The sequence below is a fragment of the Lissotriton vulgaris genome, chromosome 5 (genome assembly GCF_964263255.1).
Source record: "Lissotriton vulgaris chromosome 5, aLisVul1.2, whole genome shotgun sequence".
Taxonomy (NCBI): Eukaryota; Metazoa; Chordata; class Amphibia; order Caudata; family Salamandridae; genus Lissotriton; species Lissotriton vulgaris.
Window position 1 is genome coordinate 902437044 of NC_141693.1, and position 26464 is coordinate 902463507.

General features: G+C 49.1%; 1 protein-coding gene across 2 annotated transcripts in view; it reads right to left on the reverse strand.

Moving 5' to 3' along the window:
- BTAF1 (B-TFIID TATA-box binding protein associated factor 1) overlaps positions 1-26464 on the reverse strand; it is a 1094445-nt gene that overhangs the window by 701391 nt on the left and 366590 nt on the right. For both annotated transcript variants that reach the window (XM_086922506.1, XM_086922505.1), the window contains exons 13-14: positions 18538-18662; positions 1823-1943 (exon numbers count right to left, since the gene is read on the reverse strand). In XM_086922506.1, coding sequence (XP_086778632.1) covers positions 1823-1943; positions 18538-18662 — 246 coding nt within the window. The remainder of the gene's footprint in view (positions 1-1822; positions 1944-18537; positions 18663-26464) is intronic.

Consider the following 26464-nt stretch of genomic DNA (forward strand, 5'->3'; position numbering starts at 1 on the left):
TCTAACACTGGCTCCGGGGTGATCTTCCGTTTAAGGAGAGAGAGCTTGCCTGTTTTGGAGTCGATGATCACCTCTTGACGCTCCTCCTCTGCCAGTGGTTGGTGCCGTGGGTTTGGAACCACTAATGATGCCTTCGGCGTAGAAGCCAGCTTCAAGGGCACTCCGGCCCCAGGCTTCACAGTGAAAGCCTTCGGCGCCGTCCTCGGCGGCAGCGTGAAGTGAATCGGCGTCTGCGCCTTCGCCGGTTTCTGTAGAGGCTTGGGCGGCACAGTGTTCTTCGGCTCGACCGCCGCGGCCCCCTCCCGAATCCGCTGAAGGGACTCCGTGACCTTCTTGGTGAACGAGGCGGAGGGACGGACCGGCTCGAGAGAGTCCTCCGAAGCCGGATTCGGGTCGGCAACCAAGGCCGCAGTTTTCGGAGCCAACGCAGCTCCCCCCTTCGCCTTGTCGACTGGGAGCGGTGCAGCCAGAGACTTGGGGTCGTCCTGACGCTTCTTTGGGGCCTTCTTATGGTCATCGACCTTCTTGACGTCGACGCGACTCTTCAGAGCGTCGACTTACTTCGGCGCCGACGCAGCCGCGTCGGGCGTCTTCGCCTTTGGCTTCGACACCGGATTCTTCGGATCGGCCATTTTGGCTTGGCTCTTGAGCTCGACGGCCATCTTGGATTTCTTCGGCGCCGAGGCATCCGAAGCCTTCGATCCAACCAGTGCGACTTGCACTTTCGGTTTCGATACGGGTGGCGTCGACCCCGATGGTTTCACTTTCGGTTTCTGGACCGGGAGTGGTGCCGCACCAATGTCCGTGGCCGGGCCAGAAGGCGGAGCCGTGGGACGGGTATCGAGGTCTTGGGTAAGGCCCGAAGGCGATCCTTCGACCTGGGCCTCATAATGTTGGGTGGCCCCGGAGTCAGTGTGAGGAAGCTCCTCTTCCGAGCTATCCTCTACGGTGGCAATGGCCCCGTCGTCGTCCCCTACCTCCTCGACGACTTCCTCGAACTCTTCGTCTTCCGCGTCGTAGTTTTCCTCCACCTCCGACGCCGGGTTAGAGTCCGAGACATTCTGGATGGTGTCGTCGTCAACATCCTCTTCAAAGATGTTCGCCGGTGGGGGTGCCGAACTCTGGGCCTGCAGTCTTGCGGCCCGACGTAGCTTGAGAGTTTTCTTCGACCGGACCTTGGAGCAGGCCATACACTTGGCCTCGTCGTGGTCCGGCGACAAGCACTTGTTGCACACTGGGTGCACGTCGATGTGCGGGTACTTTGAGGCACACACTGGGCACCTCTTAAATGGACTTCGTTCCATGTTGAAGTAGTCTGGAGCGTCGTGTAGGCCTGTCCGCGCCGACAGCACGCGGAAGGGCAGTAATTGATCGGAGCCGATGAATAAACCAACCCGAACGATAGACAATACCGACGCGAGTCCTAAAGACCTTTTGGTCTCAAGTAAAGAAAGTTAAACAACTATCGATTCCGACAGAGGGAACCGAAACACATCCGAACCCAATGGCGGAAAAAAACAATCTGGGGATGGAGTCGATGCCCATGCGCACTGTAGTCCAGGGGAGGAGCCACCTATCTCGTGATACTTCGAAGACTCTTCCAGGACAACAATGTGCAATCATCCGGACCCAACACTAGGCGGCGATCTATGCACAGATATGAATTCAGCAGCCCACATGCCTTGAACAATGAATCTTCTCTAAAACAGAGGAAAGACTATTTGAGTCAGAATTTACCAATTGGATTCCAACTCCTCTTTTTGCCTAGCGCCCTGACTCAGGATACACCAAGCACTCAAATACCTAAACAAAATATTCTTACCTGATCTTGTGTTGACAGCAGCGTACACAAAGTTTCAAGAGCTGCTTTTCTTACAGAGGAAATAGTGTGTCGCAAGAAAGGCCATACACGAGGTACAAGAACTGTAAACGATTGTTGGAACCTGATGAAAAAACAGTCAAATTTGATTATCTGAAACACACTGGCAGCTTTCACTGCAAAATATACATTTGATGAAATCGTTGCAAGGATTAGAACATTTTAATTAACAATTTAGTCTAGATTAAGCTCTGTAACAGGGATGTATTCATTTAAAAAAAAAAGTCAAATGATTAACTAGCAAGGGTTAGTTTCATGAATTGCTGTAGAGCAAGTGACCTAATACAGCATTTTATATAAATGTATGCTACTATATTAGTAACCAGTGTAGTTCCACAATTGCTGTGGGAAGTGAGCAAACAGAAATTACGTCCACAAGCTTTTTTTTCCCTATGTATTTACTTTTAATACAATGGTGCCACCCGCGCTTTAGCGTTAAACATCTTTAGCAAAAGCGCAGGTGCCGCGATTCTTTCAAATGTAAAAAAAAAAAAAATAGAAAAAAACCCCTCTTTTTTTCTATTTCTTTACTTTTGAAGGAATTGCGGCACCCACACTTTAGCTTAAGATGTTTAAAGCAAAGGCGCAGTTATCGCCATTGTAAAAAAAAAAAAAAAATAAAAATAAAAAAAAAGAAGTGTCCAGAAAAAAAAGGCATGCGTTTGAGTTCGGTGATCGCAGGTAACACGAGAAAAGCACTGCCGCCATTATGCCAGTTCAAGCGTGCTGTGCTGGTTAAATACATTTTTTTAAACTGTTGCAGAACAGCGTGTCCTGTCTGCAAAAGCCCTTTAAGAAAAGCGTGGTCGGAGACTGTAATTACAACATACCGAGTAACACATATAACAGAGGGGTGTCCTCCGGGAAGGTTACAAGACGAGAAAAGGCAGTACTAAAGAGGGACTACTAAGCCTATTGACCAATGAAAAGCCACCATTTACAAATGACAGTGACGGGAGTCAATTAAAAAGATTGCTGGACACTGGGAGGAGCTTCATGCCCATATCCTCAATACAGACTGTCGCGAAGAGACATCGCAAGTGCTGCCTAGGCGAGACCTAAAAAAATAACCCACAGGTACCAGAATGCAAAGTATTGTTGGCTAAAAAGCATGAAGCAGCTGAAAAAGTCACACGCAGACAACTAGGAGTTTCAAGGTTGCAAAAAGAGGCTCAGGGAACTCTGGACTATTCCCTGCTTTTTCCCCTCAAAGTTGAAGGTCCTGGCCGATCAGTGAGCCTATTTCTTTACCGATCTGGACGACGCCTGGACATGGCTCAACCAACATAAGTAGGCACCAGCTGCAAGGTGGGGTGAGAGGACAAACTAGTCTCTTCTGCAGCACAGCCCCAGATGCCGTGCAGGGCAATCCCACTGGATTAACAGGAGTCGCCCCTCACACAGTCCAAGATGCAGCTTGAGCGGGAGGCGGCCATCACCATTACAAGAAGTGGCCTTACTTCAGACAGCTGGCAATATGTCTGACGAGACAAAGGAACCCTAATCTAGAAAACTCTTGCATTGGCCCTTTGGAACTCCACAAACTGCAATGAACTGGTGTCAAAGGCTCACTCTCTGTATCTGTAGCCTGATGGAGAGGGAAAAACAGGGCAGCAGGGCCACTCTCAAAGCTGGTCTTGTGAACCCGGACATCCCTCGAAGGTAGGTTTGCCTTTGTGCTGCTGGAGTCCAGATTGGACCACCAACAAACCTTTGTTTCTGCCAGGGGCCTGGCACCCCAGATATAGGTGCAGGGAGACTCTGGGAGGGGTCAGCATCTCAGTACTTTGATGAAGTGGCAGGGCTGGCCTGCTCAGCTCCAAGCAACCTTCTCCAGGCTGGTTGCTCCCTCGGTGGACCCAATGGCCGAGAGGACAGAGTATGGGACTTTGCGAGGGATGCCTGCATATGCAGGGCGGTACAAAAGGGGGTGGTAATGGACGGAGCATCTGAACCAATCAAACACTCACACCCAGTCAAAAGATCTGGGTTTAATCCATCACCGTTCTTTAGCCCACTCTGCCACCCCAGTTCAGACATGGCTATATGCAAATCAGTCTGACCCTGTGCCTCATGGGAACAGTCCAGCCCGAACTGCCAACCCATGCCTTCCCTGGACCGGAAACAAGCTTCTGAGGACCGGTTTCTGGCATTCCAGCTGTCTTCAGCCCAGCTTGCTTGAATCCAGTGGCAAAGTGAGCAAGGACTCACGTCTTAGCATACCCTGCCACACTTATGGTGGCCAAAAGCGGTACAAAAGGGAGTGGTAATGGATGGAGCATCTGAACCAATCAAACACTCACACCCAGTTAAAAGATCTGGGTTCAAGCCATCACCGTTCTTTAGCCAACTCTGCCACCCCAGTTCAGACATGGCTATATGCAAATCAGTCTGACCCTGTGCCTCATGGGAACAGTCCAGCCCGAACTGCCAAGCCATGTCTTCCCTGGACCGGAAATAAGCTTCCGAGGACCGGTTTCTCTGACGTCCATCACCACCCCCTTTTGTACCGCTTTTGGCCGCCATAAGTGTGGCAGGGTATACTCAGACGCGAGTCCCTTGCTCACTTTGCCACTGGATTCAAGCAAGCCGGACTGAAGACGGCTGGAATGCCAGAAACCGGTCCTCGGAAGCTTGTTTCCGGTCCAGGGAAGACATGGCTTGGCAGTTCGGGCTGAACTGTTCTCATGAGGCACAGGGTCAGACTGATTTGCATATAGCCATGTTTGAAATGGGGTGGCAGAGTGGGCTAAAGAACGGTGATGGATTAAACCCAGATCTTTTGACTGGGTGTGAGTGTTTGATTGATTCAGATGCTCCGTCCATCACCACCCCCTTTTGTACTGCATATGCAGGGCAGCAGCTACTCTGCTCTTCTCCAAGGGAGATGTTGCTGGCAAGATGAAGTTGTGGGTCACCCTTCCACAGCTTTGGGGGGGGCGACACTCCTTTCTCGATGTGCCGGGTCCGTGCAGTTGTGGAGGTCCAACAGCAAGGAAGGGTTATGCAAGCGGTTCGGACGTCCTCAGGGCTCGCGTCATGGGCTCTCTGTCCTTTCTTCTTCAAGCAGACGAATCAGAGTTCTGCTCTTAGGGGGGCCACCCAAATACTGAATGCAGGAGCGTTAAAGTGAGTGAAGGGTAGAAGCAAATGGGCTGTTTACCTGTGGGGTTACTACAGCCCCCTAATTGACCCCTTCCTGTGGGGAGTCGGCATACGCCGATCCCAGAGTAATAATTCCAGGAAAACCAAGATGGCAGAATCCTTCTTTCGTGGGTCACATCAGGCAGGCCACTTTAGGGTGAGATTGGCCTGGTAGTGCACCACACCTCCCTGCATAAGTTACTGGTTGTTCTTGTGCCAAATGGGCCTCAGGGCAATATGTGGCATCTCCCACGTCTGGGGTCGCATATCAAAGGCGGCAGGGACTTTGAAGTCCTTTGACTTGATATCATTGGCCATTATATGCTAAATCATAAGCCATCCTGCTGAAGGAGATGTGAACACCTTCCTCCCGAGTAGGCATTGTTTCTGGTCTCAGAAAGCATTGCCTCACCTGCAGGGGGTCAGAAACCTGTCTGTGGGGGAAGGCTGGACTACACTAGTCAGCCAGCACAATAGAAGCTGGTAGGTTTTCAGGGGGCACCACTAAGAGGCCCTCGGGCACACATCTAAAAAAATTATTAAGACAAGGTGATTGATATCAAACCCCATGTGTTTTAGTGAAGCCGTCAATTAGCTGGGGAACTCATAATGAACAGTGCCTAATGTACGAGTTACTTACCTTCGGTAACAATGTATCTGGTAGAGACGTTGTCTAGCAGCAGATTCCTTAAATTAGAAATATCCCCATGCGTCAGACTGGATCCTGAATTTTTTTGCAGCAGCACCTCTGCGTGCCGAGGGACGGCGCCACGTTACGCCGCCCTGATGTCCACGCATGTGAAGTCAGCGAGGTCATATAAGTCCCTCCCGGTGCGCTGCCGTCAGATTTCTTCAGAGAAACTTTTCCGTGGCACAAAACAGAACCACCAACAAAAAACTGTGAAAGTATGGGGACAGTGTGCGAGGGATGAAAAATCTGTGAACAAGAAGGAGGATGGTGGAGACACCATCATAAAAGACAGAATTAGACACTGCCTACATATAAGTGAAAAGCTGTGAGAAAAAGCCCCGCAAGCTAAGCGGAGAACCTTCCCTGAGTGCAACAAGGGAAGAACATCTCAACAGACCGAAATAGACTGACATTGTCAAGTAGAACTAGGTTGTTTATTAAGAACGGAGCACAGAAAAACAACAGTGCACCACAGGAAGGATGAAAAGACTGGCCCTTTCCCTATAATAAGGGAGGTTGAAACCAGAGCACAACCGACCCCCAAGAGGATGACCAAGAGGAGACCAGGACCCCGAGTCAATAGAAAAGACATAAGGAAGGGAAGGTAACTGGAGAGGAAAACTAATCTATTTGTGCCGTATTACAGGAAACAAGCCCTTCAGCAGAGGTTAACTGTAAATGCAAACACTCAGAGGGGAGCCGCAAACTGAACTCCTGTGAGATCTATCCCAATGGCTACTGAAGAGGCCAGCGGAGGACACCACTCTGCAAGGTTCTCGCAGAACGGGGAGGCTGGGTGGGCGTTAAGGAATCTGCGGCTAGACAACGTCTCTACAAGGTACATAGTTACCGAAGGTAAGTAACTCGTACATCTGATAAGAGACATCTAGCCGCAGATTTCTTAACTTAGAATAGGTACCACAGCCATACCCCAAAGGGGAGGTGGGTCTGCAACAGAACAACAGAAATGGCCAAGCATCTGATCCGGCAAAAGAGTGACTGATAAAGGGGAAAAACTGTGGCGGAACAGCCAGACAGCAACCCAAGCAGCTCGAAAGAGCAGAAAAAACGGGATAGTAGATATCCGAAAAACGCCAGAATGGCGCTACACCATACCCGTATAAAAATGACAGGTAGAACGGCATGAACCCTATACCAGAATAAGAGGTGGGGGGGGCAGAGGGAGGAAGGAGACAGAGAGAGACAGAGAGAGACAGAGAGAGACAGAGAGAGACAGAGAGACAGAGAGACAGAGAGACAGAGACCACTCTCCACTTAATGGGTACACCAACCCAAACTCGAAAGGAAGTTGAAGAGATGCAACCAGAGCCTAACAGACTAGCCTATAGAAGGAAGCCTAAGGAGCCGTTGTCAAGAGCGCAAAGACAAGAGCTAGAACCTGAGCAATGCATTGGGAATAGCTGGCGGGACAAGAAACACGGCAAGTGCACACCCAATCACAAAAAGAGTAATTAGGGGCAATTAGCATCAATTCTAAACCCGCTGAAGCAGGTAATATGCAGCAGGCAAACGGACCTTAAAATTGCTCACACAAGAAGCATAAGAGTGCCCGACCGGGCAGTATGAAGTGAGAAACAACCCACAATATAGACCTGCAGGCAGTAGTCAAGGACCACTGCCATCAGAAAAGCTGTCCCACAGGCGTAGCTTTAACAATAGTAGGTGATCATTTGACAAAATGGCATATCCGAAGGAAGTGGCCAAAAACACCAACTTAACGAATGGTGGGAAGAGTCTAAGAATCCGAGACCAACACTCCAGAAAAGACACGTACAGCGTTGAACACCAAAAAGGGAGCCTATGGACAACTTGCAACAACTCAGAAAAGATCCCCCACACATGGACATATTGGTCCAGACCTCGCAGCCTCGACAAGAGGTGGCGTCGTTGGAAGAGGATACCAAGGCAACCAGCATGTATACATAAACGTATAAACATATAATTATGTAGAGACAGAACTAGTCAGGAGCATGAACATGTCCATACCCGATCATACCTAGTACATTAAGGGCAGGTAGGAGCCGTTTTTGAAGAGGAGACCATGAAACCTCCCAAGGAGGTTGATGACCATGGCGTAAGCAGATTGCACCAGGGAAAAACATAGAACACCGTACAACGGACCACCAAGCGATGCATGGAGCCCACAGGATCTCCAGGCCCAGGTGACATGAGCAAAGCTATATAATAGCGTACAAATACCCCACATGGAGTTGTTAGACCTCACGCTTCATGCCCTGTTAGTTGGAGTCTCTGTGAAACGCAGGTGCCTGTTCTGCAGAAATAGGGATCTTTTTTCAGCTAATCCCTGGCCTAATGAGAGCCGGGGAGTTTTGACACGCTCCCTTTCTTTAAATGCAGGCCAACGGAGAAAGATGTTGCTTGGCTTTCGGTTCCTGACCTGATTGCATGCTCCTTCCTTCCTACCGAGCGTTTGGTTACTCTACGCTTTTGTGGTGTCCTGTGTTTCCTTTCCCCAGTCTTTATACAAGTTTCTCGGCGTCTCTACACCCCTTGCTGGGCTTCTCGAATCAGTTTCCTGACTCCTAACACCCTAACTTGCGGCCGCATTCTCCCCAGACAATCCATTGCAGCCCCGTTCTGACGCCCCGCTGGCTTTGCACTTCAGCTCCGCGCAGCCCCTCCCGGAGCAAAGCCTCCCCGGGGGCTTTGACTCGCAGCCGCGTTCTCTTTTCTGTTCAATACGCGGCCGCGTTCACTTTCAAGTCCTGAATGTTCTTGGATACATTGTATCAAGTACACGTGCGGTGAGCGTTTGACAACTTTTGTTTATTTTTTCCTTACACACGCTGTGCGCATTAGACTATTTCATTTTTCCCCTTTTGACTGTTGCTCTGCTCGCTATAAACAAATTGTTTAACTACATGCCTGGGGGGAATTACTGAAGCAGCTCAAGACAAGGGGCTATACATCAATATTTAGACTGGTTCTTTTGCTGCCCCTCCCTTTTTAGGGCTCGCCCCTTTTCTATTTCGCAGAAATAGAAAACCGGGGTGAGCCCTTATGTCGCTGATCTGCTTCTTTCCCCAAAGGCTCTATTCAGGCAGCTGATTGGCTCTCTTCAAGCCGGATTCCCAACAGTTCACGAGAAATAGAATCACGTGACAAGCTCCTCGTGGACAAGCTTGCACGATCCTTCCCCTTGCCAGCAGCATTTGGCAGATCAAAGGCTTCGCTGCCACACCCACAATTGAAGCTACGATCAAAGGCTTCCGCTGCCCCGCCCCCCGTCGTCACTTATTCAGGGCCGCAGGCCCTGCCTCGCTTAATCCGTGCACCCTTTTATTGCCCGGCTTCCCGGCTCTGCTGTAACCACATGCTACTGGACTCCCGTCACTTATTCAGGGCCGCAGGCACTGCCTCGCTTCCCGGCTCTGCTGCAGCCACATGCTACTGGACGCCCGTCACTTATTCAGGGCCGCAGGCCCTGCCTCGCTTAATCCGTGCTGTCACTTATTCAGGGCCGCAGGCCCTGCCTCGCTTCCTGGCTCGGCTGTAACCACATGCTACTGGACTCCCGCCACTTATTCAGGACCGCAGGCCCTGCCTCGCTTCCCGGCTCTGCTGTAACCACAGTGCGCACTAATTAAATGCACCTCGAGGGTCACGGTTAGTTCATTGTCCTCCAATTGCTTCAAGCACCTAAATAAAGTATTTCTTGTTCAAAAACGCCTAATATGAACAAACGCCACTCAGCCATGCAACGCCAATCTCACCCACACAGCGCCACACTCACCCACACAGCGCCACACTCACCCACACAGCGCCACACTCACCCACACAGCGCCACACTCACCCACACAGCGCCACACTCACCCACACAGCGCCACACTCACCCACACAGCGCCACACTCACCCACACAGCGCCACACTCACCCACACAGCGCCACACTCACCCACACAGCGCCACACTCACCCACACAGCGCCACACTCAGCCACCGCAGTGCCACTCAGCCACCGCAGTGCCACTCAGCCACCGCAGTGCCACTCTTAACCACAAGCATGTCTGTGTACTCCCTCCAGCTGGACCCCAGCATATCCGTGTACTCTTTAACAATCACACACACATGCAAATTTGCAACCCCACTCACCCACGCAACGCCACTCACTCATGCAAAGCAACTCATACAGCGCAACTCTCACCCACGCAGCACAATTCTCACCTACGCAAAGCAAATGACACACACGTAAGTCCAATCACCCACGCAACGCCACTGAGCCACGCAACGTCAATCTCACCCATGCAGCGCCACACTCACCCACGCAGCGCCACACTCACCCACGCAGCGCCACACTCACCCACGCAGCGCCACACTCACCCACGCAGCGCCACACTCACCCACGCAGCGCCACACTCACCCATGCAGCGCCACACTCACCCATGCAGTGCCACACTCACCCATGCAACTTCACTCTCAGCCACGCAACGCCACTCAGGCACGCAACGCCACTCAGGCACGCAACGCCACTCAGCCACGCAACGCCACTCAGCCACGCAACGCCACTCAGCCACGCAATGCCACTCAGCCACGCAACGCCACTCAGCCACGCAACGCCACTCAGCCACGCAACGCCACTCAGCCACGCAACGCCACTCAGCCACGCAGTGCCACTCAGCCACGCAGTGCCACTCTTAACCACAAGCATGTCTGTGTACTCCCTCCAGCTGCACCCCAGCATATCCGTGTACTCTTTAACAATCACACACACAAATTTGCAACCCCACTCACCCACGCAACTCACATATGCAACGCCACTCACCCACGCAGCTTCACTCTCAGCCACAAAACGCCACTCAGCCACAACACGCCACTCAGCCACAACACGCCACTCAGCCACAACACGCCACTCAGCCACAACACGCCACTCAGCCACAACACGCCACTCAGCCACAACACGCCACTCAGCCACAACACGCCACTCATTCACAAAACGCCACTCATTCACAAAACGCCACTCATTCACAAAACGCCACATTCACAAAACACCACTCACTCACGCAATGCAACTCATACAGCGCAACTCTCACCCATGCAGCCCAATTCTCACCTACGCAGCGCAAATCACACCCACGCAAGTCCACTCACCCACGCAAGTCCTCAGCCACGCAACGCCAATCTCAGCCACGCAGCTCTACTCAGCCATGCAGCGCCACACTCACCCATGAAGCGCTACCCACCCATGCAGCTTCACTCTCACCCACACAACACCACTTTTTATTATTGCTCTCAATTTTGGCACTTAAGATGTGAGAGCATGACACCCACCCCTCCCTCTCTGCATGTGTTCTCCTCCTTTTGTCAAATTAATTCGCATAGTTGTGCTTTAGTGAGCCCACAGTAGTAGAGCACACGACGTGAAGAAATGGCATAAATGTCAATGCAGTACAGCTTCACACCACCCACTTGTGGGATTTAAGAATATAATAGCAGAGTTGGCAAGCAACCTCTATTTTACAGGCACTGCTGCAGTCGTATCATGTCACACTTCACGGCCATCAGTCTGACTCGCAGACTTTCTCCCCCCAGCATTCTCTGGCGTCACACTTTGTCTCGTTTCACACACTACCCACAGCCACATCCCTACTCTGATGCACAAAACCTTCACAGAGTGTTCTTAATATTCTTAAAAAAAAAAAATTAGACCTACTCACTATGTCCTCTTAACCACTGAACATTTGTAACAAACAAACACAAAAGAAATCTACAATTGTGTGGTCCATCATGTTTTTTTTTTTTTTTCAAAGGGAGGCCTGGGGGAGTGTGTTGACAAAACCACAGCAGGAGACTGGAGTGTTTACAGTTCAGCCATTAAGATTCTTATCTGTTGGCGGGCATCCCCTGTGAGATGCAAACATCAGCTGCAAATGTGTGGGTGGGACATCATGTTTATAAGGGAGGGATGGGGCCGTAGGTCACGAAACCACACCAGGATACTGGCGTGCTTTAAGTTGAGCTATAAAGATTCTTATCTCTTGCCGGACATCCCCTGTGATTTGCAAATAGGAACTCAAGGACAAGAAACGACAGAACTCCCACAGTCACATCAGACGTTGTAAATGTGGTTTCCCAACTTGGTCTTTGCTGTTTACGTACTTGCATCAAAATCGAAGAGGAAAGTTTCATTATTTTGGTACATTTGATGTACTGCGCGCAAAGACACTTACCACACCTTAAAACACATCCCCCCTTCACATTCACACGCCGTGAAAATTTCCTTCCTTAATACCATTTCTTATTAGATTTTTACGTAATTTTTCAAAAGGTCGTCTTTCCTTGACCATTATTCAACTTAAATGTTATTTTCCTTCGATTCAATGATATTGTTAAAATTATTTCTGTCCACCCTTAACTCGGTCTCATTTTTTTCATCTCTCAATACAGACGCCAACTCCCATCACGCTCTGCTCCCTCTAACGTGACTCTCGTGCACAACTCACATACACACGTACGTGCCCTTATCACACCAGTAAGTCCCCCCAGTCACCCACGCAGCGCCACTTAACATATGCCTCGCAACTCACACCCACGCAGTGCAACTCACACCCACGCAACACCACTCACCCACGCAACGCCCAGCCAGTTAGCGCAAATCACCCACACCACCGGACGACAATGCACACAAGTGTACATCAAAGTCATATAATGTACATGCTGTATTACAATGACCTGTTATCTATCAAAGGTTAACGACATGCACAGTGGTCAGCCTAAAGATAAAAAGTACAAAACAATATCACAATACGTTCAAGTATTGTACTTCAATATAAATTAAGGTATTCGAAAAACTAGGGAAAGGAAGCTGCCCTGTATACTCTCAAACCGGATATGGTTTCAGTGAACAGAAACCACTTCAAAAATATGAAAAGGCAGGAAACCCGCAAACGTAGCGCTCAACCATAAGTGCAAGTTTTTGCAGCCTTCGGTGTACTGTTCAAAGATAGCTAAATAAAAAACAGTGCATTTACTGCCATCTTTAATAGGAAGCAATGTGTGCTCAAGTCGAAACAGAAGGTGTCCCATTTCCACTAATTAACACTATTAGCATTGTGAATGCCAAAGTTCCACAAGTTAAAATTAAAAAAAACAAAAAACTTAGTCATTTACAATAATAATCCCTCAAACTTTACTAATGCGAGCCCTACTGCATTGCAAATGCTTGTTTTCTTTGGTTCTTCACATGTTTGAACATTGCTTACTGAACTTGCTGGTAAATACTCCTTTACTCACACCAGCAGCAGTGTGGACCCCCTAGAAGGCATCAGGAGATGTCCAGCGGGTAAGGGATTTCTTTGTTTCTGTGGAACAGGCACTGTGCATAATTTTGTATTCCTTAGTATAATCACATGGGGAGGGAGAATTCTCATAGTTGTTTGTAATTCTCTTCTGTAGGTTTCCGCCCATCCTGTTTCCTGTTCTTTCCTGACCCTGGGGGAATCGGCTTGGGGATTGAAAAGTGGTTACGCCTTGGCATCCAATCTCCACATCTCCTTGGGTTAGTTTCCTGGTGTGAGAGTGGTTGATATTTTCATCAGGGTACTATCTTAGGGAGTGTGGGGGAACTTCTCGTCGCTCCCTGGGATTGAACCTTGTACTAGGTTAGTGGCATTGGCAACATGAGTATGCATAACCAAAATAACGGGGAACACCTCTTAGGACAATAAGCCAAGACAAAAGAGCGCAGTAACGAACCAAACCCGTGAATAGTGAGTTCCGAGCCGTATGACATTACCAACCTGAGCCACCAGCTCAATACCACAGTCAGAGGACCAGACACAGAAACCTGTGGAACACGGCCACAGCAGGTCAACAGGCGGCTCAAAGCAAATCGCATCCAAGGGATGCCAATAAAAGGGTAATCACCCTTGACCACAGAAAAAAGAAGAAGACGTAAGGCTTACTGCCCATGTTTTAAACACAGAGCGCATCTAAAGGATGCAAAATAAAAAATTACCACCACAGAAGACAGGCCTAAGAAGACCTAAGTGGAAGGACGAAAGCCCACCAGGAGCCGGTGAACCGCCGATTCAGTGTGAGCATCTAACAGCAAAACCCCATCAAAGGGTAAGTCAACCAGTCGCTTCCGGATATTTTCAGGGAAGACACTATCTTGCAACAAGCGTGATGCCTAAAGGCAACAGAACCCGCCATAGCTCGGCCCAAAAAATCTGCAGTATCTAAGGCTGAACGGATTGTGAATTCGGCAAGGTCGCAGCCATCTCGGAGGAAGTGTAGGAGATCAATGCGAGCACCTTCAGAGGTGGCAGAAAGCAAAGACTCTGCAGAGTCCCACAGGGCAGAGGTAGCCCGAGTCAAAACACACACTGTATTTAAGGACCATAGGGCTGCACTAGTGGATGCAAAGATGTTCCTACCCCATGACTCAAGCCATCTGGACTCCCGAGAGGGAGGAAGCGTTAGAGGGGGCAGGGAAGGAAAGGTAGTCTGCAGCACAAACCCCTGCGCATCAGAGTGCACAAAAAGAAAAACAGGATCATTTTGAGCTGGACGGTGGCGGAGCAAAACTGAACGAGTCACCGGGTCACCTGAAGCAGGCCGGACTCAGGTACCCAAAAAGGCATCATAAAGGGAAGCCTCAAAAGGCAGAAGCGGCTCCACACTTCAAGATCCACGGTGAAGGACCTCAAGCAAGGAGTCCACAGACAAAGGGGCAGAAGGGTTTGCATGTGTAAAATGCGGGTGGCCAATGAGACCAATCTCAAAAAAAGCAGCAATAGCCTCAGTAGCCTTCCGCGGAGAGGACAATAGCTCATCAGTGGGGGAGGGTTCTAAGCTGACCCTCCCAAGACACGGAGGGTGCGACCAATGCCCCACGGAAGGAAGCCCCATGGAAGAATGAGGATCCTGATGGGGCTCCAGGGGAGGCAAAGAGCCTGCCGGATCTGGGAGCTCCTGAGGAGGCTCCACAAATTCCAAGGGGGGCACTGGCAACAATACCTCCGGCGACGCCAGGCCTGAGGGCGGCGCCGAAATCTCTCCAGAGGCCTCTAGAGAAGAGTGCACAACCCAGCGCCGACAGCGGCAAAACAAGGCATGCCGGCGCCAATCGTGCCTCATCGGTCCCCAACTCGGCTGCATCCGGCGTCAAGTCGGAGCCGTCCGGGGCCGAAACTATGACAAGCGCCTCTTCCAAATGAGAAGGTGTTGGGCCGGCGAGGCAAGCTTTCGGCACCGCCCCGGTGCCGTCTCAGTCTCATCCAAAACAAGCTCCGATTCCGGAGACAGTAGTGGATGCGGAGCAGAGGAGGTGAGCCTTCGGCACCCGAACGGCGCCGGCCCCGGACAGGTAGCCGCCTGCCCGGAAGCCCGGGGTGTGCTCAAGGCAGGGCTATGAGCACCGGCAACAATCCTGCGGCACCACAGGGAGCCCAGCGGGGCTATGCAGCACGGCAGAGGCGCCGTGGGTCGTAGAGGCGGACCCAGCTGGGCAGCGTCCTAATGACTCCATGTGGACCGCAGAGGGGGACCCAACCGGGCCGCGCTCTAACAACCCCACATCTCCGATGTTTCTGGGGGGCAAGGCTCAATCGGGACCAGGGCCGAACCCGCCGGCGAGTCGGTCAGAGATCCCACAAGAAGCGGAGGCCCCGAGGACGCCCCAGGAACCGGAGAGGACCCAAGGGAGGCTTGCAGAGCCGCTGCATAAGCCTTAATCTGGGCCAGTCGCCCCCACACCCGGAAAGGGCGGATAGAGGTGGGGCTGTCGGGAGCGCATGGCCGGAATGTTCCGGGAACCAGCGCCCCTGACAACAGAGGGGAGGTCGAAGACCTCAGCGACAAGCGCCTCGACTTACCAAGTGGCCAACGACAGCCCCGGACCCCAGAGCGCAATCGACGGCGGAACCGGACAGTAGAGGGACCTGCCGTTGATGAAGAGGCCGGGGGGCAAGACGACTCCGACCGGGACAGTTGTGCAGAGAGAAGCTTCATACGGCGCTCCCGCCGAGACTTCGTTTTCAGGCATTGGCAGGCTTCGCAGTCCGTGGAGTCATGGTGCTCGCCCAGACACCACATACAAATAAGATGCGGGTCCGTCGCAGACATCTGCTGTGAACAGGAATTACAAGTTATAAAGCTTTAAGGCATCGCACAGTGTTCCAGAAGTAAAGCGTCAAAAAGGTGGCCTGAAAACAGGCCAGAGGAACTGCTCACTCCGGATCTGCGTTGCACACGGAAAAGAAGGAAACTGACGTCAGCACGCCGGGAAGGACTTATATGACCTTACTTAAGTCACGTACGTGGACGACGACAGGGCGGGGTCGTGTGGCGCCGTCCCCTGGCGCGCAGAGTTGCTGCTGCAAAAAAATTCCGAATCCAGTCTGACGCCTGGGGATATTTTTAAGTTGAGGAATCTGCGGCTAGATGTCTCTATCAGATACATATACTTAAGATGGCTTCCCTGTTCACATGTACTATCTAGCAATTGATCAAAACAGCACAAGGGCATACATGCTCATGCAGATATGTCCACACATGTAATATGATGCACCTTGCCATAGGGATGTAAGGCCTGCTGTAGTGGTCACTTACATATATTGCATGCAGCATCTGTGGACATGGCACACAGAGTGTGTGTCACGTCATGCTTTCAAGTGTCAGCACCATTTCAATCATCCTGCAATGGAAGTCTGCATGAGTTTGGTGGTGGGTCCCTTAGGGTGGCACAATACATGCTGCAGCCCTAGGTACCAGGGGTGCCACTTACTAGGGACCTACAGGGGTGTTAAAGCTCTAGCCAACAGGGGAACAATAGCACAGTTACCTTGTTTTAGGGAAAGAGCACTATGGGGCTCGATTAGCAGGAACCCAGTGCACTTCAGTCAAAATTGCATCAAATACCAGGCAGAAAGTGGGGGTGACTTCATAAAAAAAGGAGCACGTTCTTACACTCGCTCTGCCACTATGGATAGAAACAGTTTAAATATTTGGGATCTGGATAACTAAATATCCAGACTTTTTAAAGCGAGACAAATCGGTGTTATTTGCTCAAAATACTGGAGCAAGATGTGAAACCCTGGCAGTTGTTGCCACTTTCGTTATTAGGGAAGGCAGTGAGGTTTAAAATGGTGGCATGGCACTCCCCAGGTTCTTGTATGTGCTCCAGAACAGCCCTTCCAAGATTCCGGATGGATTTTTCACCAGGGTGGATGCACTTGTGCAAACTCTACTCTAGGTGGGGGGACAGCCTCGAATAGCTATGAGACTCCTTCAGAGGTCAGAATATGAAGGGGGTAGTCCCTTACCAAATGTGCAGAAATATGAAGCAGCACAAGTGAGTGTAGTAAATGATGGTGCATACGCAGAATGTGCTGACCCAGCATTTTGGCAAGACAGGATAGGAATAAGGGCCAAGAGGTAACTACACACACTATACGGGGGCAGGAAGTTTTCAGAAACGAGCCCGGTGACTGGGACAGTAGTGGATATCTGGAGGAGACGGACCAGAGAAATGGTATGGAGCCGTAGGCTGACCCGAAGAACACCATTGTAGGAGGGCTCCAGATTGCGACCTGTTGTGACTTTGCAAGGGTTTCAGGGCTGGGACATCTGCCTTTCCTCTCTGGCAGATGTGTGGGATGCGAAAAGGGTGGTTCCCCCTTTGCTTTCCTGGGAAAGGAACGTCAGAGACAATGGCTGCACTATAGTCAATTGAGGCACTCCTTCAGAGAATGTGTGTCTCTAGAAGGAGACAAGATAACTCTCTGCTGGAAGGTAGACTCCTAGATGGGCTGGAAGGTACTTTTTGACACACTCTGGAGCTCCCCCTTCAAACTAGCCTTCTTGGAAGCGGTTGAGAGTTCCTTGGAGGAGGTCTCAGGACTACCCCTTGAAATTAAGCCAAGATTGGCGCTGCTGGGTATATGGGGCCCATCATACCACTCCCATTATCAGAAACTATTACTAAATCTGTGTTACATGCTGGCCAAAAGGACATTGCACAGAGATGGGGTTCTGGAATTCCCACCACACATCAGGACTGGGAGCTTGGGATAGAATATTGTAAATTGATGGAAAAGGAAATCAATAGGGGAGCGGGTGCCTGAGGAAATTAGATAAAATATAGGGGGGAATGGGACACGGAAGTGGGCTAAGAAGTGGCTGGCGAAGTGCGATACGGGTAGAGAGGGTGAACATTAGTCGTTTCAGCGGTCCTTACAAATAAATCCTTGGGAGAACGGGAAGGTCAATGTGATGGAGTAGACAGGAGATGCTGATATGGAGTCTGTGGGTTTGCAATTTTCGGACTTTGGGACGAGTGGGATGGTTGGCAGATGTGATCTCAACGTTAATGTAATTGCTAAAATGCATAAAATAAAAATATATTTTTTAAAAATTGCAAATGTGTATCCTAATGGAGAGCTTAGTGTTTCTGGTTTTATTTTCCCAATGTCTGCAATAAATGCACAATTCTTCACATCCAGCCAATGCCTAATTCTCTACAGCTGGGACTCTTCCTCTTGATTTAGTTTAAATCATTTAAGACCAACCAAAGCTACTGACTATTTGGCACCATACTACCCCTGGAGGATTTCGAAACTTTTACACTTGGCTAGATGAGGGATGCATAATAATGTTGCCAGCTGAAGATTTTATTTTCATACAAAAGACTTGAAATGTCAATGGAAGAAAGTGGTTACTATTTCATAGGACTCATGTAAGGTCTTTTGATTTGCTTGCAGCCACAACTTATTTCGAGATTAACATCTCTAATTCATTACAACTTCAAGATAAATGGGTTTACTTTAAACAAAAAGAAAGTTACCTGCACTGTTGAACCTGATGGTATGTTAAAAGGGATGATAGGAGTGTCATAATACTATTAGTGGAAGCTGTAAGATCATCCAATTCTAGAAGAGCATCCCACAAGGTGCTGACTATGAACGGAACCTAAACACAAAGAAAAAGCAAAGACAAATTTTGTGCTTCAAAAAGAAAGGTCAAGAAAATAAATCAGGTTACGAAAAAAAAACATATTACAAAATTAAACATATATGGTAAAGAGCGACATTTGCAAGTGATTAATGCGTAAAATGCACACCCAAGCACAACCTCCAAAGGCAAAGGCTGAATATATAAAGCACTGCAAGGCTTTGGATCACTGGGATTGGTCAAAGTTACAAACTTATCTGTGTGGAGGCCATGCATCTCAACAAAAGTACTTCACATTCAAAAGGAGTTTGATTCTTCCACTTTTCTAATAAATATTCAGACCAATAAATCTGAGCCATAACAGGTATACACTGGTTACATTGGGCATCACGAACTCCGATATCAGCACATTATTTGACATGCTACGCATCACTACCCTTAATGCATGGGTTTCCACAGTACGGAGGAGTGATTGTCTTCTCCTCTATCAGTATACATCTTCCAAATAGGTGGCAACACAGTGGTGAAATATTTCTTCACCATGTTTTGAATAATATAACTATAAGCATGATCTGTTGTTGACATCGATATTATCATGTTTCTGTAGTCCTGAAGAAGTTGCGGGGTAATCCGCTATCGACGAAACACGTGTTGGCTGGGAGTAGGGAATTAAAAGACAAAGAACGGAAAATCACGATCTACTCTTCTTTCTGTTTGTGCAATTACTGAAACGTTAATGCAATGTGATTAGATGCGTGTGCATAGGATTGTGGGTTAACTTGTGAAACAACCCTGTGGTCGAGTTTTGGAGGGATTAGGGCAGGGGTCTTCAAACTGTGGGGCGCGACCCCCAGGGGGGCCGTGGAGCGATGCAAAGGGGGTCGCGCCTTCACAGTCATATTTCTTCCCAGGCCGAAGGGCTTCAGCCCCCCTCCTCCCTCGTGGTGTCTCTCAGCCTGGCTGCTGCTGCAGTGTAACTCGAGCTGGGGGCTTGGCTGGGCAGTGTCTGGAGTCATCTCCAGCAGGCCCGAGTTTTTCACAGGTCTTTAAAGACCATTTGCATATTAACATGCCTTTGTTAACTGATTACAGAGGCTTAGTCTTTTTTCCTGGTTTCCGTACCCCCTGGGCCCCCACTGTGCCTGTTCCTTACATTTGTATTTCACAATTACTGCTGTAGTGTGAAAATGTATTTAATGGAAAGGAATATAAAGTAGGGTTTGCCAAAAGAAAAATGCCTGTTGTTTTGTTTAAAGAGCCTGCAAAGATCTCCTCTTGACACTAAATAGACTTTTAAATACAAAAGTATCTATGCATTAGTTATGTGACTTTTCTGTCTTTTTTTCTCTTTGTCAGTCAGGGATCATTGAGGCAGCCCTAGAACACAATTAAAAGTTCTTTCCATTTATATGTGTTGTTCGAAGTATGCACAGATAAGTGCTTAAAATACAGCTTTAGGTGTCTGCTTATCTTTGTACCGACTGTGCCATCAAAATAATCTGCTGGCAACCCTAACCATAGGACTGTAAGTTTGTTGCAGGATCAGCACATTATTTATTTCCTCCACCCTTGATCCCCGATTAATGCCCCAATAGTTTAACTTAGATCTTAAACCCTACGCTGCCGTCAAGAACACGCTGAATTACTTCAAGTGTATGGAAATGCACCCTGCATTCAGACAACTCGCTGCTCATTCTCGCCCTTCACTTTCACGCTCACCGTGCACTCACACTGATCACCCTGCACTCACACCATTCACCCTGCACTCACAGTAATCACAATGCCCTCACATTGATCTCCATGCACTCACACCATTCACCCGCTCACCCTGCACTCACAGTGATCACTCTGCACTCACAATGCACTTGCGCTGTTCACCCTATACCTCACCCTGCAGTCACACAAGTACACTACTCATCCTGCACTCATGTAACACTTCATTCACCTGACTCCCTCACTGCTCAATAAGCAAGTCACTCAAACAAGCCCATCAGTAATCATACATTCATTCATCCCATTCTGAACTTTCATCTGCACCCAAATTCATAAATTCATACGCCACCTCACTCACCCTGCAGTCACTCCTCTTACCCTACTCTCACACTGTTGCATCGCTCACCGTGCACTCACACGGGCACTCTTGTCACCCACACAGTGTGCAGAGGGTTAATGTGCCTGCTACAAAGAACGTGTACCAGGCAGATCACAGAACTGAGTTAGAATAAACTATGAGTACTGCTATAAAAAAATGAAATGTTTCTAAGAAAGGTGCTATCGAGAGATGAGGTGCATTATTAAAGTGAGAGGTTGAATGGGGAGAGTTCAGATGTTTTAAAAAGGGGTGAAAGAAAATGGCCTGCAAAGTGAGAGAGGGATCCAGGGTTAGGAGAGAAGAGATGGATGGAAGGGAGGGGATGAGCGGAAAGCTGCATGGGTAAACTGCTTAACTCTGCACAAAACCACAAGGTTTTTAAGGGACACCTGCCTCTCCTGGCTAGGGCCAGGTGAGCTTCTAATGTGGCAGCACATATTCCTGCGGAGTGGAAGGCCCTTCTAAAAGGTTGACTAGAAATCTTTCTGATGTTAATTGCTATATTTTGGTTATAAACGGGTAGTGATGGGGTGAAATCTTTCCTCAGTGTTACTGTGTGTAAAAAATGACAAAATAATAAAGCAATGCTATCTCAAAATACGCGGCATCACATAACATCACTTACATTTTCTTCCCACACAATTTAGTCAAGCTTGTCGCGTAATTTGGTCCTCAATTGCCTCATAATTCTAGTAGCCCTGCCTACAGGATTAGAATTTTTTGTCAGGGGGGGGTCCTTACGCCTCAAAATGTTGACAGGGGGGTCTCGGCATCCAAAAGTTTGAAGACCTCTGGATTAGGGTGATTCCCCTCCCCTAAAGCACCGCGAGTGAGTATAGCTAGTAGCATAATAAAGATAGACATAAATTTATGAGCGCCAAGAATATCCTGGTTCAAATTCACTCCAATAAGACATTAAAATATTGTTAGTTGCATTTTAGATGTTAAATTCTTTGTACAACTTCAATTAGAAGTTAGCAACTATATTCAATACAAACTTTAAAATACTCTTACTTAAGGGCAACAATTGCTTCATTTAAAAACATACATTCTGGCTTGCACTTGAAGCCAGAAAGCATTTACTGCTCTTATCTGCTATGGCTGTAACAGCAGAAATGTTATGCACATTGGATAGGCAATCAGATTAGGAAGAATTTCTGGATAGTCATTTGTTTTGAGTCAGACATTTTCTCTACCCTGTGAGAAGAAAACAAGTTACTTACCTGTAACTTTAGTTCCCCAGTATTGGTAACTTTCATAGATTCCCATGCTTTGTATCATTCCCCGTCGTCGCAATGGGAGTCTCGGTAACAAAAATACCATAGCTGTAGGTACAAAAGACAATGGAAAAAGGCCTAGGCCTCATTTCCTTTTGAAGCATATCACCCTCTTTGTGTAAAAGAGACCAAACTTTGGCCTCAGCCAATCAGAAGTGCCTCACCACTTAGAACCTTCCTGAAGGAACCTCAAAGCCTCAGATTTTTGTAGCCGTTGTGTACTTAGACACCATATCTGTTGTAGGCTGAGCTTTCCCCGGGGAGGTGGGTGGGCGCATGGGAATCTATGAAAGTTACCAATACTGGGGAACTAAAGTTACAGGTAAGTAACTTGTTTTCTTACCCCAGTATTGGAACTTTCATAGATTCCCATGCTTTGTATCAGAGTAGTAAGCAGTTGGCAAGATAATCACATTTTGCATTGTAAATAATAGCAGTAGATAACATGACATTAGATACAAAATGTGAAAAAATGGAAGGTGGGAAGAAAGGAAAGCTCACCATTAGTGGAAGAGGTTCCTCAGGACAGCCTGTCCTGCTGCTGCATCATCCTGTTGCAGAGCTTCCAAGCAGTAATGCTTGGTAAAGGTGTGGACGCTGCTCCAGGTAGCAGCTCTGCAGATATCCTTAATTTGCACCCCGCGAAGAGGGCTGTTGAAGAAGCCACAGATCTTGTGGAATGCGCTCGTATCTTTCCAGTCAGAGGTTTACCAGCAGTCTTGTGACAATGTAATATGGCGCTTGTGATCCACCTTGAAACACCCTGTTTGGATAGTGGAAGGCCTTTACTCGGTCCCTCGAAGGCCACAAACAGTTGAGAAGATTTTCGAAAATCTTTAGTACGTTGCAAATAAAATTTTAAGCATCGCTGCACATCCAACTAATGCAACGCTTTTTCCGCTGGCGTGGAAGGCTGAGGGAAGAATGTTTTCAGAATGACCGGTTCATTCAAGTGGAAATCCGAGGGAACCTTTGGCATGAACCTAGGGTTAGTCCTCATGACGACAGTGTTCCTCTTGAATTGAAGGAAAGGTTCTTGGATGGTCAAAGCCTGTAGTTCTCCTACACGCCGAGGAGACGTGAGAGCAAGGAGAAGAGCCAATTTCCACGAAAGATATTTGATATCAGAACGATGGACTGGTTCAAATGGACCCTTCATAAGTTGAGAAAGGACCAGATTCAAATGCCATGTTGGAGGAGGCGGTCTCACCGGTGGATAGACCCTGAACAGGCCCTTAAGAAATTGCTTGATTATTCTGGAAGACCATAATGAAGGCCCAGAGTCTGTCCTTCTGAATCGTGACAAATCAGCCAAATGGACCTTAATTGATGAATGGGCTAGACCCGATTTGGCCAAAGACAGCAGGTAAGGTAGGATCTGATGAGGCTTGGAAGTGAATGGATCAATGTTTTGCTTTCGACACCAACAACAGAATCTTTTCCACTTAAGGCGGTAAGTTTTGTTAGTTGAAGGAGCCCTTGCTTGGGACAGAACTTCCCTAACCTCCCTTGACAATGGCAGGTTCATAAATTCTCGCTGTTCAGGAGCCATGCAGTCAGGTGTAACGACTGAGGGTCTGGATGCAAAATCTGTCCTTCGGACATCGTGAGAAGATCCGGCAGAATCCTTAGAGGCAAGGGGGAGCTATCGACAACAGATGGAGCTCCGTGAACCAGAACTGCCTCGGCCAAGCCGGGGCTATCAGGAACATCCTGCACGGTTCCACCTTGAGTTTCTTGATTAGTCGTGGTATCAGAGGAATGGGAGGAAAAGCGTAGACAAATGTCTTCGACCAGGCTATCGAAAGGGCATTTCCCAGTGAATCTTGATGGGGAAGCCTGCTTGCGTAAGACCGGCATTTCTTGTTGGTCGGAGTAGCAAAAAGGTCGATGTCCGGCCTTCCCCACCGGCTGAAGACTTGTTCCAAGACTTCCTGATTCAACTCCCATTCGTGGCTGACCGAGGATGACCTGCTCAGTCTGTCGGCGTTTTTGTTTAGGACGCCAGGCAAGTGTTCTGCCATCAGAGACATCTTGTGATGGATCGCCCATTCCCAGACCTGCTGGGCTTCTCGTGACAATGGGCGCGATCTGGTCCCTCCTTCCCTGTTCACAAAGTGCATGGCCGTGGTGTTGTCCGTCCTGATGAGCACTTGTGAACCTTCCAGGCGAGGAAGAAACGCTTGCAGAGCCAGTCGTATCGCCCTGAGTTCCAACAGGTTGATGTGGAGGCGTTTTTCCTGGGGTGACCAATGACCACTGACATGTAGGTCCTGCAGCACTGCTCCCCAACCCTCCAATGACGCGTCCGTCGTTATCACTTGTGGAGACGGGTCGCTTGCGAAGGATAGGCCTTGGGACAAGTTGTTTTGATCTGCCCACCATAAGGCCGCGTCCTTCATCTCCGGAGTGATAGCCACTCTGTCGTCGAAAGAACCGTGGACTTGCTTCCATTGATTGTCCAGTTGTTCCTGCAAGGGACGCATCCTCAGTCTGCAATGGGGGATTAGTGGAATACACCATGATATTACTCCCAGCAGAGACTTGTAGCGGCGTACTGAAAGACTTTCTTGTTTGCAAGTCTTGGGCCATGGTTTGCAATTTCTGCCTCCTTTCCGGAGTAGGAAAAGCTCGTGAAAGCTTCGAATCCAAGATGGCTCCCAGAAACCGAGCTCTTCTGGACGGGATCTGGCAAGATTTCTCGTTGTTTAGAGTGAGACCCAGGTTCTGAAATAAATTGGTACATGCTTGAACCGCCTGCAGCGCTGTTTTTCTGGACGGAGCTTTCAGTAACCAGTCGTCCAGATAGGGGAAGACCTGAAACTTGTGTTTTCGCAGGAAAGCTGCTACTGGCGCCAGCACCTTTGTGAATATTCTTGGGGCTGAGCGGAGTCCAAAGGGTAAAACCCTGAATTGGTAATGGCTCTTGGCTACTGTGAATCGCAGAAACCTTCTGTGCGCTGGGTGAATCGGAACGTGGAAATAGGCATCCTCGAGATCGAGTGTGGCCATGTAATCCCCCGGGCTGATTAGCTTCAAGATGTCCTAGAGGGACACCATCCGGAAGGACAGAGAAATGAGATAGGTGTTTAGCCCCCTGAGGTCCAAAATGGGGCGCCACTTGTCGAGCGTCTTCTTCACCAGGAAGATCCTGGAATAAAATCCTTGACCTCTTTGGTTTGATGGAACTGGCTCCATCGCCCCTTTTCGGAGCATCTGTTGAACTTCGAGCCGAAGGAGACGCTGGTGTTTTGAAGGAGTGGCTGCCGGGGGCTTGGGTGGCGGAACTTGTGTGAACTCTAAGGTATGCCCTTTCCGAATGATGTTGAGCACCCAACGGTCCGATGTTATCTTGGACCAGTTGTGAAGGTATTTGTTGACCCTGCCTCCAACTGATGACTTCCTGAAGGAGGGTCCAGTAGTAAGAGCCAGGAGGCCGCTATTGGCGCTTGGACGAATCTCGTCCTCGTGCCCCCTGCTTTCCTTTACCGTAAGGCCTGGAGTAGTTGGAAGACTGGCCCTGCCGCTGCTGGTAAGGCTGACGGTGTTGCTGGGAACCGGATCCTGTGTTGGAATAGCATTGTTGTTGGAAGGATCCTCTGTAAGTACCACCCCTGCCTCTGGATCCCTTGAAAGGAGACTTTCTGTACTGAAGTGTTCCTAAAGACCTAGCGGTCTCTGTGTCCTTTTTAATATCTTGCAGGGTGTCGTCAATGAGTTTGCCGAACAACGCTTCCCCATCAAAGGGGAGATCCAATACTTTATTCTGGATCTCGGGACGGAACCAGGTAGCTTTAAGCCACCCTTGGCGACGGAGTACTGCAGCTCCAGCCAGTGAACGGAATGCAGTAGTTGCAATATCCATTGCACAATCCATTATTTCCATCGACGTCGCCTCTCCCTCTTGTAAAATCTTCTTTGCCTCAGACGTAGATTCAGGAGGCAGCTGGTCAAGGTACGGGGCGACATCGCACCAGAGTTGACGGTCGTACCTTCCCAGGATCGCTAAGGCATTAGCCGCTCGCACCAGCAAACTTGCCATCGATGAGAATCTTTTTCCCATGTTATCCAACCTCCGCCCTTCCTTGTCCGGAGGAGTTGTCAGTGGTGCCGAAGGGTTGCGCGATTTCCTCTGCGCTGCCTGCGAGATTACAGAGTCTGGTCTTGGATGACCTGTCAAGGACGCAGGGGCATCATCGGTTGCCTTGTACTTCTTATCGAGACGCAGTAGCACCGGGACCACCGTCGCCGGGTGTGTCATTGCCTTTATGCCCTCTTTCCATAGGTGATCCACGATAGGAATGGACCTGGCAGTCTTCCGAAAGGGTTCCTTAAAATCATATAAGAAACAATCTGTGGTAACCTTAGGCATTGCCAATTTAAATCTTGCCGCAGCTCTCTCCATCAGCTGATGGAAGCCCCCAATATCCGCTGGCGGGGAGTCTGCCGGG